The 15,507-nt window shown below is 52.3% G+C and overlaps 1 protein-coding gene across 1 annotated transcript in view; it reads right to left on the bottom strand.

The window, feature by feature from the left end:
* The window catches only part of SLC6A20 (solute carrier family 6 member 20), a 23,800-nt gene extending 11,980 nt beyond the window's left edge, over nucleotides 1–11,820 (bottom strand). The window contains exons 1-3 of the mRNA XM_014462952.2: nucleotides 11,555–11,820; nucleotides 1,588–1,728; nucleotides 21–112 (exon numbers count right to left, since the gene is read on the bottom strand). Of these exons, the coding sequence (XP_014318438.1) occupies nucleotides 21–112; nucleotides 1,588–1,728; nucleotides 11,555–11,675 (354 nt within the window). The 5' untranslated portion in view covers nucleotides 11,676–11,820. The remainder of the gene's footprint in view (nucleotides 1–20; nucleotides 113–1,587; nucleotides 1,729–11,554) is intronic.
* Nucleotides 11,821–15,507: the final 3,687 nt, after the last annotated feature.

Below are 15,507 nucleotides of genomic sequence, written 5' to 3'. Positions count from 1 at the left end.
CCGCGCCCTGGCCCTCTCACCTGGAAGGAGTGGAAGAGGTACCAGAAGGCCCAGGCGTTGATGACGTTGTAGTACATGGACAGGAAGAAGGACACCACCACACTGGCGACGCCTGTGGGAAGCAGAGGGTGCTGAGGGGCCGTCCCCGCCCGCCCTGGCCCTCCCCCTCCACGCCCCTCCACCCGTGCGCCCAGGATACCCCTGCAGTTACTGGGCTGGCAGAACGGCCGCAGCAGGTGTGTGGGGCTCCCCGTGACCAGGGACTGCGAGCACTGCTAAGGGTTAGCCTCGTCCCGCTTCTCTCTCCCGGCTCCTGGGACAGGAGGAGTGGCATTTCTTGGAGCCCTGAGTGCCAGCTGCTGTGCCAAGAACTGTATGTGCCGTGGGCGTCATCATCCCCTCACAGAGGAGAGAACCAGGCACAGAGCTCGCCTGAGACCCGGGCTGGGAAGAGGCAGACATGGTGGTTGCCCCCTCCTGGCTCACCTGAGTCAGGTCACCTGGGCCAATCCCGCCCTGGGGTGGCAGGGAGCCGGGGTGTGAGGAGGTGTGTTGGTGCAGGGGTCCCGGGGTGGGAGTGGGAGAGGACAGCAGAGCAGAGGATGGCTGACAACCAGCGGTGTCTGCAGGCGCCCGCCCCGTGTGCGCCTCTGCCCAGGCCCTGGCTCCGGGACATCTCATTAGGAGTTTGAAACTGGCCGTGGTGTTGTGTTCACACCACACGCAGCCGCCTTCCCGCACCCCACCTGAGAGCCGGTGGTTAAACATTCACCAGCCCCCCGTTTGGCACAAACATCTGGCCTCTTTTCTAGAAGCAGCAGATGATGCCTCGGAGAAGCCCTCTGGGATGGCTCGCCCGGGCGGACTGTCAAACCACACACCTCCGAGCTAAACATTAACAGCCACGCACGGTGGGGAGGCAGTTCGGGTTTGAAGATGACTTGTGAGGGCACTGGGCACATGTCTCCTGCGCCAGAGAGAGTCACGGACAAGTTTACGCCCTCCTTGCCCCTGGGATGTCACTCTGGCATCCTGTCTGGGGCGGGATCGTTGGCAGAACAGAGCGTGGGCATCGCTGGTCAAAGGTCCTCCTCCGGGCAGAGGCAGCCCAGGAGCGGGAGGGTGTGAAGGCAGGTTAACCATCTCCCCAGGGTGCCCAGGACCCGGGCTCAGGTGGCTCAGGGCGGACAGGCAGTCGGGCAGCGTGCGCGCCCAGCTTCCGTCCACCCGAGATGTTGATGACAGCCCTACAGCCTCTCAGTGGTGGGAAGAAGATTCAATGAGCTGATGTGTGCGCATATGCAGTGCTCACTGAGAGCAGGTGCCATTCACAGCCAGCAGGGGGCAGTGCCAGGTCTCAGGTCCCCACCTGTGCCTCCTCCCTTCCTCACTCCTGGGGGCGGGGAGCCAGCCCCGCTCAGCCATGTTCTATGGCAGTCAGTCCCTCCTGGGCCGTCTGTCCACCCCCCTCAAGGGCTCTCTCTCTCTTGGGCCTTGTGCTTACCCTTTGCTCCCACCCCCACCAGGGCTGCCCAGGACACAGGGAGGGGGCCTCCCGGTGGGGGAGGGCTTGAGAGCATCACCTACCAACACCGCTCAGGTAGGGGCTGATGGTCCTCCAGGCGCCGATGCTGCCCTGGCGCATGCGCTGTCCAACCGCCAGTTCCAGGTACAGGAGCGGCATCCCCTCCACGATGAGCATGATGAGGTAGGGCACCAGGAAGCTCCCTGTGGGCGTCCAGAGCCAACAGCCAGGTCACCAATGGGTTGTACTCCGCAACCACCAACCAACTAACTTACTTCTTCCCTCCCTCCCTCCATCCCTCCCTCCCTCCCTTCCTTCCTCCTTCCTTCCTCCTTCCCTCCCTCCCATCTCTCCACTTACCCACTCATCCTTCTGTCTTTCCACTCATCCTCCACCTTCTGCCTTCATACTCTTCCACCTGTCATTCCTCTCATCCATCATCATTCACTCATTCATTACCCATCATCCATCATCCATCATCCATCATCCATCCATCCATCTCTCTTCAGCCATCTATCCTTGGATGATGACACCCAGCCATGCCAGTGAAAATCTTTGTGGCCTGTACGGATCCTTCCCGGAGCGCTCTCCCTCCCCAGCGCACACCAGCGCCTCCCACTCCTCACCTCCCGCCTCCCCGCCTCCCCATCTCCCCACCTGTGCCTTCCTCTCTCCTAAGCCCCAAGGGCCCTTTTGCTTCTGTAACTTGTTTCCTGAGCCCATGTCTTCTACCTTTCACTTCTGCTACCTCTGTGACCTTCTACATAAACTTTCTCTTAGAGTTTGAGTCTTGGCTCTGAATTCTTTCCTGGCCAGAACTCAAGTACTGAGGTTGCTGAGCCCCGGTCCGGTCTGACCCCGAGGGTCCAACACCTGGTGCCATTCTCACCACCAGCACAGGGACAATAGTTCTTACTGCTACGAGGTGTAATAGGTATTACTCACAAATTTGATAGGTTCCCAATTTTCATGTTGTGCTGGCTCCACTTCCAGTGAGAGTACAAATATGTTGTATCCCCAAGCGGCTAAATCACCTAACCACGTGTTTGTGTAAAAAGAGACTTGCCAAGATTTGTTTGCTGAATCTCGAACATCCAGACTCTTAAGGAGAACACCTCTTAAGGGGCCTGTAAACTACGCATGATGGACGTTCTTGTATTGTTTTAAGGAATGGCCACTGGCTTACTCACCACATCTATGGTACGGTGGCTATAAATACAGTCGCTTACAAACAATAAAATCCCTATTCCGTCCTCTACTGTAGTGACTAATGGTTAGTCAGGGCCGGCCACACAGAGTTGCTAAATATTTTGCACATCATCCCCGGGTCCTCCCACCCAGCTGCCCACCTTCACATATGGCTTTCGGCGTTTTGCAGCCCTGATGTGCCCACCAGGAAGGGTGTGCGGAACAATTGTTTCACTTTCTCCAGGCCAGACCTGGAGCTGGGTGTGGGATGGACAGATTAGCGGCCCTGCTCCCTGCCCTGGAGGGATCACCTGGACAGAGGAAGGTCAGCTGCCTCTTCATGGTCCAGCTCACAGGATAGTCCTCCAGCCTCACATCTTCAGAGATAAGGCAGGGGCTTGTGGTGTCCGTGTGGGGAGGCCAGGGGGTCCCCAATAGACAGAGCCTAGGCTACCACCTCCCTTTGAGAGCACCTCTATGTTTTATACCAGGGCCTTCAGCCTAAAATTTCATTTAAAAAAAAATGTTTTATTGATTCTAGAGAGAGAGAAAGGGAGAAGGATAGATAGAAACATCCATCGGCTGCCTCCTGCACTCCCCACACTGGAGATCGAGCCTACAACCTGGGCATGTGCTCTGACCAGGAATCGAACTGGTGACCTCTTGGTTCACGGGTCAACGCTCAACCACTGAGGCATACCAGCTGGGCCTAAAATTTCATTTTAATGAAACTGACTAATACTAAATTTTACACCCACTGATTCCCAAGGAGCCATCTGTAGACAAGCACCCTTGGTGATAGTGGGGAGCCAGCGAACGGAGCTACGGATGTCCCCGCACTGCCCCACACGTGGACAGCGGCCGGCAGCCTGTGTGTGGGGGTCACCACATCTGACACCATCCCCCTTCCAGGCAGATGCCTGACCCACTGCTTCTCCTGTTGGTCCCCCCCCTCCTTCTCCGCAGCCCTGCGGCCATGGCCATTCCTCCCCCAGGTCCATGGCTGTGAACTTGAGAAAAAGGTCCAGTGGGAAAGAGGGCAGGATCTGAATAATAAAAACCCTGACGCTACAGTGCAGGGATTAAGGTCTGGTTACAGAGGAACAGGCTCTGAAAGTTCAAGGTAAACAACGAAATTCACACATGCTTACATAAGCAGCTAACACAAAAACGCCGCCACTGCGGGTGTGTGCTGCCCTATAACCCCCGGGGTCTCCCAGGCCCTCTCTCGACACACCATGCACCTCTGCGTCACCCCGTTAGTAGCTGCAACATTCCACTAGGAAAATGGGTCCAGAATTCATTTCATCGGTCCTTGGTCACTTGGCCTGTGGCCAGGTTTCTGCCATCCCAATCCCAGCTGCGACACAGAGCCTGGCCCACGTGTGTGGTTATTTCCTCGGGTATAAATCCCAGAGTAGATGGCAGTGAACACGACCAGGCAGAGCCCCCGTGGTTCTCTGACCACAGGGAGGAGGGGCAATGCAGGGCCTGCACCACGAGGCCTCGGGGTTCCCTGCTCCACTGGGGCCTAGAACAAACCCTGCCCTCTCACTTCTGGGCCCTGAACGGCTGCTCCCCTCCTGCCCTGCAGAAAGGCGTCTCAGCACCATCCCAGGCTTCTCTCGCCAGCAAGGAGTCCATCAGGGGCCCACCCAGGGCATCCCGACAATAAGGTGGTGTTGACACACCTGCTTGGAGCAACATCCAGACTCCCCGTGGTTACAAGAAAAGCTGAAGGTGTTAAACAGTCACAGCAAGGTGCAGGAAAGCTTGTCCCTGCGACAGGGCCAGTCCCATGGCCCCCTGCCCGTGGGGGTGGGCAGTCCCAGGCCTGGTGCCCAGGCAGGAGCATGGGGCTCCATTATCCTGCACCACAAATATCCAAACACACAACTAGAACAATATGCAGAGAAAACGAACTTCAATATCTCAGACTGTATACCCAAAAACCCCACCCGGGGAAATGCATCATCTATATGTATAAAAGCCTAATATGCAGTGTCCCCTCGGGAGTTCAACCGGAAGACCGGGAGTTGGATTGCTCACTATGACATGCACTGACCACCGGGGGCGGCGCGGAACGAAGGAAGGCCCTGGCCGGCAGCTGGAAGGACTGGATCGGCCCTGATTGCCGGCCAGCCCTAGGGACCCTACCCAGGCACGAATTTCGTGCACAGGGCCTCTAGTAGGCCTATATGTATAACTTAAGACTTTTTCAAATTTCTAGAAGAAAACATGGGAGAAAATCTTTCTGACCTAGGGATGACACCGAAAGCATTATCTGTGAAAGAAAATATTGACAAATGGGACGTCCTTTTAATTCTGCTCCGTGAAAGACAGTGTTAGGAGAATAAAAAGACAAGCCACAGACTGGGAGAAAATGTTTGCAAAACACATATCTGATAAAGACTTTGTATCTAGAACATATAAGGGTCTCTCAAAACTCAATAATGAGAGAAAAAAGGAACCCTGTACAAAAAAAAAAATTGAGCAGACATTTTACCAAAGAAAATATATCACTGGCAAATTAGCACGTGAAAAGATGCTCAACATCAGCCTTCACTAAGACAATGCAAATTCAAACCCCAGTGAGATACCACTGCACACGTGTTAGAATGGCTCAATTCACAGATGCTGGGGCCCCCTTCCCGTGCTGGACGGGATGCTGTCAGATTCACGAGTCACTTAGTAAAGCCAATACCAAGTGTCTGGGAGGATTTGAGAACTCCCATAGTTGCCGGGGAAACGGAAAACGCTGCAGCCTCTCTGAGAAGCAGTTTGGCAGTTTCTTGTAACTTAGCATACACTTTCTATAGGACCCCACAATGCTAGTCCTGGTGTTAACTCTAGAGAAATGAACACTCACATTCACACAAACCCCTATACCCGATGTTGATAGCAGCTCTAGTCACAGTTGTGGGAAACTGGAAACAACCTAATTACCCTTCTATGGGTGAACGGGTGATACACGCCGCACATCCACACATGGGAGACTTAACGACTCAGCGACGAAAAGGAACACACGACTGCTGCTCCCCACAGCCCGGGAGCATCTCAGAGAAGCATTATGCTATCAGCGGTTCTCAACCTGTGGGTCGCGACCCCTTTGGGGGTCGAACCACCCTTTCACAGGGGTCGCCTAAGACCATCGGAAAACACATATATAATTACATATTGTGATTAATCACTATGCTTTAATTATGTTCAATTTGTAACAATGAAATTGGGGGTCACCACAACATGAGGAACTGTATTAAAGGGTCGCGGCATTAGGAAGGTTGAGAACCACTGTGCTAAGTGACAGCCGCCAGAATCCAGGCTACGCACCGTGGGATTCCATGTCTATGACAAGCTGGAGAAAGCAACCCCGTGGGGACAGAAAACAGATCTGAGGTTGCGGGGGAGCAGGGCGTGGGGTGGGATGGACTGTAAAGGGCACGACTGTGGTGACGGTAACACAACCATTGCATCTGTCAACACTCGCAGAACTGGACACCAGAAAACCCCGAAATTTTCTGCATATAAATATATGTCAATAAGAGAGAAATTGGTTTTGCAGTCCGTTTGAAAACAAGTCCACTAACCCACCCTTTTCTCATGGGACTGTTTCCCAGGCTCCCGCATGTGAAAGTCCGGACACGGGCTCTGCTCGAGGGGACCCTGGCGTCAGGGAGAGGCGGACAGAGGTCTGAGAAGGCGCCTTTGCTCCCACGTGTCCTGGGGCACATGTCGTGGTAGATTACACGCAGCCACATTCTGTGCTGTTGCTCCCGCGAGGAGTGGAGTCCACGTCCCACCCGTGAATCTGGCTGGCCTTGGACCTGCTTTGTCGAGTGGGATGTGGGGAGAAGGAGCCTTCATTCTCTTGGAGCTCGGCCTGAGACCACCTTGTCAGGCAACCCGAGGAAGACCGAGGGCCCGCGAACTTGGCACCAACTTCCAACGTGAGGGGCCCGACCAGACCAGCAGAGAAACATGCATCCCACCCAAGAACCGTGAGAAACAACTAATTGTGATTTTAGCCACTATTTTTTTAACACGTTGAGCACCCAGTCAGTCAGCGGTGACTGACACTATACTTTCCGTCCGGAAGACAAAACAGGCTGGGTGCTTAATGTGTTAAAAAAAAATTTTTTTTAAATTGATTTCAGAGAGGAAGGAAGAGAGGGAGAAACATCAATGATGAGAGACAAGCATTGATTGGTTGCCTCCTGCACGCCTCCTATTGGGGATTGAGCTGGCAACCCTGGCATGTGCCCTGACCGGAATCAAACCGTGACCTCCTGGTTTATAGGTCGATGCTCAACCACTGGGCCACACAAGCTGAGCTTTTTTCCTTCTTCTTAATACTTCAGCGTGTATTTCCTACAAACAAGGACATTCTCTCACATAATCCCAGTGTAATCAGCAAAATAAGAAAATTAACACCGAGCCAGGTAGATCAGTTGTTAGAGCATCGTCCTGATATGTCAAGGTTGCGGGCTCCATCTCTGGTCAGGGCACATACAAGAAACAACCAATAAATGCATAGATAAGTGGAATAACAAATCAATGTTTCTGTCTGTCTCTAAAATCAATAAAAAAGTTAACGCTGATAGAGGCCTATTATTTTATCTACAAACCTTTGAACTTTGACTTTCCTTTGTGCCCCCCCCCTCAGAAAGGGAGAAACAGAAGAACTGTGTAGAAAATGTCTAGAACTTGGTCTCTGAGAGCCAAGGGGACACTGTTTATAGAACGGCATTAGGCAATGAGGAAGAAAACACAATTCAAGAAGAAACAAGATTACATGAAGATGAAAAATATGAATACAGCCTTGAGCAATGATCCTGCAGCCCAGAAGAAAAGGACGGAGAAGTGGAAATGAGAAGAGGAGAGCGGAGACACGGACAGCAAGCCCAAGAATGAGGACCGGGGAGACAGAACGCGCCTACGCAGCAGCTGGGACGCGTGCACGCCCCACAGGCCATCTCCCTGCATGTGTCACTGGCGGGCTCACTAGTCCCAGGTAAAGTGATGAAAACATATTTAACACCGAGACATAGAGCTCACACATTTTTGAGGTAAAAATTGCACATAAGGGGGCCTAATAAATGGTGATGGATTTGTATTTTTCTATTTTCTAAATGTTATACCATGGAGATGTATTACATCTGTAACTCCAAAACACAGAAATTTGTTATTCTAGAGCATGTTGCCACTTATTTTCCTAATTGTCACACACAGTACCTTATCTGTTTCCTAAACCCAAGAATCTCACTAGAAGAGAGATTCCTTCTGTATGAAACTGATCTCCGAGAGCCCTCGTATCTTGCTCTACCGCTTTGAGACCCACGAAGAGACAAATCGGAGTCTACCACTCTCAGGGCAAAGTTTCCTCAGGCTTCCAAACTCCTCCTCTGCCTGTACTTACACACCTTTGTTCTCTACAAAGCCGACCTGGTGTGGCTCAGTTCCGGGCTGGTGCTGGCCTGTAGGGTTTGGCTCCAGTGGTGTGCCAGGGCCGGCTCACCCCCGTGCCCATCTCTTCCCAACCCCACATCCCAGATGTGACGTTGCTAGACTGCAACCGGCCATGGTGGGAGCATTTACACCACGGTAATCGGCAAATGCTACAAACTAGGTCCTGCGCTACCAAAGCCAGTTGTCCAACACCTACCAGCCCCCCACTGCCTGGTTCCCAGCAGCTAGTGCCTGGGAGGGTGGCTTCCTCTAAAGTGTGGTCCGTGGACCAGCAGCTCTGACGGGCACCGCCTGGGAGCTTGTCGGAAATGCAGAATCCTGCCCGCTGGCGGATACCTGAGACGGAATCTCTGGGCGTGGGGTCCAGCAGTTTACCAAGATCCTACGCACTGGAGAGAGCGGCAGGGGCTTTGGGGGGGGGGGGACATCCAGGCTTAGAGTGTCGTTGTCCTACTGCATGGTCAGGTAGCCTCTGATTCCCTCTCTTTATGGTTCAAATAGCCCACAGAGAAAATTCAGGAGAAAAAAAAAAATCCGATTTCCACCAGCCACACAACCATTCTCATTGCCCCACGTTTCTCCGTGGTTGGAGCACGTGCCTCTAGAACCACCAGCCGCTGGTGCACCTTCCCCTGCACCTCAGTGTGCAGCCCATTTGCATCTCGATTGCTTCCTGAACAACTTAGACTTTGACATGATCGCCCAGACCTGCCGGCTTTTTCCAGAAGAAAATGTGTGTGGTTCCTACAGCTGCACGCCCTCCCCCGCCGCCCGGGGCCAGCCTGCTGTACAGAGGTGGTTGGTACCTGGCGTGCAATCTGCGGAATTAACATTCCTCTGGCTGGGCCCGGCCTGCAGAGCGGGGAGGAAACGAGCCTCCCTGGTCGCGGGCAGAGCCCCGTGGAAGGGGCAAAACCCCTAATCGGTTTTATTCTGGGAAGTATGTGGCACAGCACAGCCCTGCGGCTGATCAACAAGCTCTTTGTTGACTGGGGGTGGGAGGTCACAGCTCTGTTTGAAAGGAAGTTACACTTGGAGCCTTTTAGGGTGGTTGGTTTACCCTTTAGCTTTAGGTAAAGGATGGATCTGTAAGCTGCCTGGGTTTGGGGGGACATAAATCACTTATTAATTAATAGGCGACATGATTGTCAGCAAAAGGCTCAGAAAACCACCGGCTTCAGACCCTGTGCTTTTCATAATGAACCGGGCTCATTCACTCAACAAGTATTTATTGGCGCCTCCTCTGACACCCCTGCCCTCCCCCCCCCCCCTACCACCACACAGAGACGGGCCAGTAGGAGACAGAGAAACTCTAGAACAGTGGTTCTCAACCTTGGCTGCACATTCTGTTTCTTTGTTATGGGGTGGGGCCATAACATTAGTAACAAAGAAACAGAATTTCCGGAGGATGAGGCCCAGAAATTAGGATTTTAAAAAGATTCCCAGGTGATTCTAATGTGCAGCCAAGGTTGAGAACCACTGCTATAGACACTTAAGCCTGAGTGTCAATACTTCACCCAACCAACATCCGTCCATCTCCCAACCCAGCCATCTGTCTGTCCTTCCATCCTTTCTCCAGGGTCCATCCCTTCGTCAACCATCATCCATCCATCTTTCTAGCTACCTACCAACGTAATATACTCTGTCCCAGCCACAGATTTCTTTCTTTCCTTTTCCCGAGTCCTCAAGGTCTTGCAGTTTTCCCAGCAGCACCTTAGATCTATTCTACTTCAGCGTTATTGTGTCCACCTGTAGACTACCCAGGTGATGGTGTTGTTAGAAACAAGGAATGGAATAGTCATGTGACAGCAAGGCTCACCTGGCCGATGTTTGGGAAAGGGTAAAGGTAGCAGGGGTAGGTGTGCTGACACAGAATGACAGGGAAATCGCATCCTGACAAATAATTATTTCAAAAGGCAGTTATGGCACTGTTACGGCATATGGCCACACACGCCCTTCACATAATTAGGATGTATTTATGCCCTTAACATTAAAAAAAGGAGTCAGAATTAAGAATGCACTATTTAAAAAAAACCCCTCTGTGGATTAACCTTTTGTTGAGGTTTTGTTTTTGTGAGTGGTGGGGGCAAGAGAGGGGGAGCACTGTTTTAGGTCTTAGTCTTCTTAAGTGGGTTAAATTTTGTAAATACTTTGGCATGACATCTTTCATTGTCCTTTATGGTGAAAAAAAAAATCCATGCAGATTATAGAAGACATTACACACACACACACACACACACACACACCCTATAAGGTAAGCCAACACCACCCACAGATAACTAACTACTGTGAACATGCTGGTATATTTTTTCATTCTCTTTTCTCTGCATATTTTAAGTTGAGATCATTCATTTTATGCAGCCTTGACTCTGATTTCCCTCCCTCTGTCTAATGCATGAAATGGGAAGATGCATAACAGTTTCTGGAATGCCGGCTTAATGGCTGTGAGCAGCACCCCGCACGGATGGTCCACGTTTCCCGAGCCAGGGACCGTTCAGTGCAGAGCTCGGGAGTGTTCAGTGTTTTGCTTTTATTGAGAGATGGAGACCCTCCTGTATCATCCACCTTCTGGCAGGACTCTCATATTTCCTTTAGGTAGAATTTTAGAAATGGAACAACTAAGAGAAACATTTTTAAAAACGCTGAACTTCAATCCCTACCGCCACATTGCCTTCCAAAAGGCCCTTGGCCTTCGCGGAGGGTCCAGGCCATGGCACAGGTGTCCCAGCTCTCTGGACGTTAAGAGAATGTGGTGCATGGCGCTGTGTACCTAGTGAGTATGCTGTGATGCTTCAGAGAAAAAAAATTGTAGAAAGGAATGAAGGAATGAAGGAAGGAAGGAAAGAAGGAAGGAAGGAAGGAAGGAAATGATTTGCTTTCCTGCCCTCTGTGGTTCCAAAACCAAAGCAATCGTTTTATAAGAAATCTAAAATAATAGCTCAAGATCCTAGTCTATCCTGCATTTCTAATCACGCTGCGGGAACATAAGTTTTGGAGCTAGAGTGTAAGAGTTTCTGTTGAACAAGGCAATTTCCTGCTCCCTTTTGACACTCATTAGAATTCAGACTATTGCCACCTCTCAAAATAGTGTCCCTCAGCCTCCTAGAGTCTGGCCAGCAAGGGTACGGTAGGAGGCTTGGCCGCCCCTGGAATGGGTCGAGGGTTGCAGAGGGCGTGGGCCCGGGGCGCCTTGGCTGCCCCTGGGTCCCTTTCCCAGCTCTGCAAATCGGGGCAATCACACCAACACTCTCCGAGCTCGGTTGAATAGGGGGCCAGTCCCAGCGCGCACCTCCAGGTGTGGGGACTTGGTGCCGCTCTGCGCCGGGAGCGCCGGCGACCGTCCCGCGGGGGCCGGGCGCCCGGAGGCGCACTCACCTCCGCCGTACATCTGGCACAGGTAGGGGAAGCGCCACACGTTGCCCAGGCCCACGGCGTACGAGATGCAGGCGAACACGAACTGCAGCGGGTTGGCCCACAGCGGCCGCGCTTTCTCCATGGTCGCGGGTCTGCGCGCTGGCCTCCCGCTCCGGCGCCTGCTCGGCTGTTTAGGTGTCCGGCCGCCAGGCGCGCGTCCCGCCCCGGCCTGGGGGTGGCCCCGCGGCCCCGTCGCACGCCCGCCCGCCTTTTAATTGCTAATCTCATTAACGGCGCGCCCGTCGGAGGGGCGAGGCTGGTAAATGGATGACGGCCGGCCCCACCCCGCCTGGCCGCCGCGGCCGGGAAGGCGCCGGAGATTGCGCCGCCCCTTCACTGGGGCTGGACGTGGGGCGGGCGGGGAGCTGGGGAGCTCCTTAGAGTGGTCAACACCTCCCTGGCACTTACTGAGTGCCTACTGTGTGCTTTGTCTGGGCACAGGGCTGTGAACCTTCCTGCAGCTGACATGCTGGTAGAGCAGTGGTTCTCAACCTTCCTCATGCCGCGACCCTTTAATACAGTTCCTCATGTTGTGGTGACCCCCGACCATAAAATTATTTTCGTTGCTACTTCATAACTGTAATTTTGCTAGTGTTATGAATCGTCATGTAAATATCTGATATGCAGGATGTATTTTCATTGTTACAAATTGAACATCATTAAAGCATAGTGATTAATCACACAAACAATATGTAATTATATATGTGTTTTCCGATGGTCTTAGGCGACCCCTGTGAAAGGGTCGTTCGACCCCCCCGAAGGAGTCTCGACCCACAGGTTGAGAACCGCTGTGGTAGAGGGACGCACTTAAGAACTGAACTGAATAAAATGTCCCAGTCCTCATTTTTGACACACAGAACGGACAATTTCATCGTAGTCCACATATAACATGGTGAGATGCAAGGAAGACAACTGAGGCAAAGCAAGGGTTGTGTTAGCCGTTACCACGCTGGACTGGTATGGTCAGGGAGGGCTTCCCAGAGGAGGAGACGTGAAGGAATTGAGGGACCTCCTCCCCCTTCCAGAGGAAGAACCATGCAGGCAACCCCATTTCTGTCCATCCACTCAACAGACCAGCCCTGTGTGCCTACTGTGTGCAGGGCCTGGGGTGTGGCTCTGTAGTGTCCTGTGCAGCCCCAAACCGGGTTTTGAATGACTGCCATGGGGGACCCTGCTTCTCCGCCAGCCTAAGGGCCAGAGATTCTGATCACTAGGCTCAGGGTGGGGCCGCAGAAACCTCCCATTCCCACTGGTCTTGCAAGGTGACTGTGTGCAAGGTGGTCACCAGACTGGCTGAGCCCGGTAGCTTGTAGAAATGCAGGGTCTCTCTGGCTTCCAATCCCAGCTGTGCCACTGACTTTACTGCGTTCTGTTTTCTCATCTGTGATGGGAACAGACATTTCCCCCACCTCCCAAGGGCTCGTGTGAGAATGAATTGATAACTTAGCTGACTACCTGGTCCATAGTAAGTGCTCAGTAAAGAGGCCACATGATACACCCCCTGCGGGCTGAAGGAACGCATGTGTAACACACGAAATAAGCTAATATTGACGACACATGTTGAACAGTGCCTGGTACACAGCAAGAGCTAAGAATATGCTTGATGAGCAAATACATACATGGGTACAATGAAAAAGAAGTGAAAAGCCAAGTTGCTAGTGGAACTCTTACTTGAAGCCAAAATGATATCACCACTTTGGGACAGTCCCCAGTTGGACTTCCCCTGGAGTTCCTGCTTGGCTGGTGGCAGAGGAGAAAGGAGGGTGTGGTGAGGGAGGTAGAGGCTCCTTAGGCACATTACCTGTTCTCGAACTTTCTACCTCCAAAATGCAAAGCAGGAAAGCGGAAAAACCAGCAATCCAGCTGGATAATCCAGCAAAGCAAAAAATCCGGCAATCCAGCAGGAGAAATTATTTTTTACTTTAAAATTTGGAATCTAGACAGTTTTTCCTATCGCCGGTTTCCTTCCTGAAGGAGCCCGCCATCCTGGCTTTTGCTGCTGCTCTGAGTTGTACATACATGGACTCAGATACGTGCTCTTCCATGCCTGGCTTCCTGTGTGGGGCCCATTCATGCCCCGGGGTGAGATGTAGGTTGTTCCTTCTCACGGCTGCGTAGTGCTCCGTGTGAATGCACTGGTCGAGGACTCCTGGACCTGTGTGTTGTCTCCAGGTTGGGGCTCTCCTGAATGAAGCGGTAATGACATTCTAGTACGTGTCGTCGGGTCCACGCAGGCGCTTGCAGCTGGGCACTTCTGGGCCACAGGGTGGGTGGGTGTCAGCTGGAGTGGATATGGCCCAACCATTTCTAGAGAGGTTGCACCAGTTCGCACTCCCACGAGGAGTTTCGGTTGCTTTGCATCCTCACTGACGCTTGTCATTGTGTCTAAAGTTCTACACAGGCTCATGGGTGTGTCACGATCACGCCCTGTGGCTTTGAATGTGAACTTCCCTGATGCTAACAAGGCTGCACACCTCTCCGCAGGCTAACTGGGTCATTTGGATGTCGTCTTTCAGGAAGTGTCTGTTCGAGCCTCTTGCCCATTTTTAATAGGCTTGTCTGTCTTTTTCTTTTTTATATATAAATATATTTTATTGATTTTTTACAGAGAGGAAGGGAGAGGGACAGAGAGTCAGAAACATCGATGAGAGAGAAACATCGATCAGCTGTCTCCTGCACACCCCCTACTGGGGATGTGCCCACAACCAAGGTACATGCCCTTGACCAGAGTCGAACCTGTGACACTTGAGTCTGCAGGCCGACGCTCTATCCACTGAGCCAAACCGGCTAGGGCTTGTCTGTCTTTTTCTACCGACAGTTCTTTCCGTATTCTGGAAACACGAGCTCTTTGTCGGTTTCATGAATGGCACACTTCTTCTCTCAGCCTGTGAGTTGCCTTTTTATTGTCAGTGGTGTCTTCTGATAAACAGATGTTCTTAATTTGAACAAAGTCCAATTTACCAATCATTTCCTCTAGTGTTCTCCTTTAGTTAAAAAATAGAAAAGTCCTGGTGAAGAAATTTCTCCAAGATCATGAAGATAGTCCTGAGAGTTTAAATTTGTGGCAGAGTCTGCCTCAGCAGTCTGTAGATAGGGCTGCCTGTGTATGTGTGTGTGTGTATTTTATTGATTTGAGAGAGAGAGAGAGAGAAACATCAATGATGAAAGAGAATCATTGATCGGCTGCTTCCTGCATGCCCCCCTACTGGGGATCGAGCCTGCAACCCAGGAATGTGCCCTTGACTGGAATCGCACCCAGGACCCTTCAGTCTTCAGGCTGACGCTCTAGCCACTGAGCCAAACCAGCCAGGGTGATAGGCTGCCTTTGCAATGTTGCCGCCTTTGTAATGTTGTTGCCTTTACATTACAAAGGCACACAGGCAGGAGACAAGGCATGCTGCTGCCTCCAGCTATCTGCTTGGCTTCTTATTCTCACAAATGAGTTTTCCCTTGAGGGTACCTGGCTACAAGGTGCCTTTGTGGAACTGGGCACCTTGGAGAGATGCCACCCACAGCTGTCTGTCACCTGGAACAGAAAGCTGCTAGGACTTTGTTGGTTTGACATAGGCAAGGCCCCTCTTCAATTCCCTACCCCAGTCAGGATGAGGCCAGCCCCTCCCTCCATCCATATGGCCAGACTCTCTGGAGCCTGTCCAGGGTATGCAGCCCTCAGTGGGGGCAGAGGCAGCACAGAGAGACGTCCCCAGATAGCCCCATAAACAGGGCTAAGTCCTCAGAGGCTCCCCACACCTTCCTGAAACCCACCCGATAGCTCTAATCTGACCAGACCAGCTGTGCTGCTGCGGCTGCTAGAAGTGGAAAGAACAGGCCTGGGAAGGGTGAGTGCACTTTCACCAGGAGCCGGCAGAGCAGGGCGTGGAGATTAGTGGCGGTGGCTGGAAAGTGTTTAAGGA

Source organism: Myotis lucifugus, unplaced genomic scaffold (genome assembly GCF_000147115.1).
Source record: "Myotis lucifugus unplaced genomic scaffold, Myoluc2.0 scaffold_195, whole genome shotgun sequence".
NCBI lineage: Eukaryota > Metazoa > Chordata > Mammalia > Chiroptera > Vespertilionidae > Myotis > Myotis lucifugus.
The sequence above is the reverse complement of the archived record's forward strand: the minus strand, read 5'-3'. Positions and strand labels throughout refer to the sequence as shown.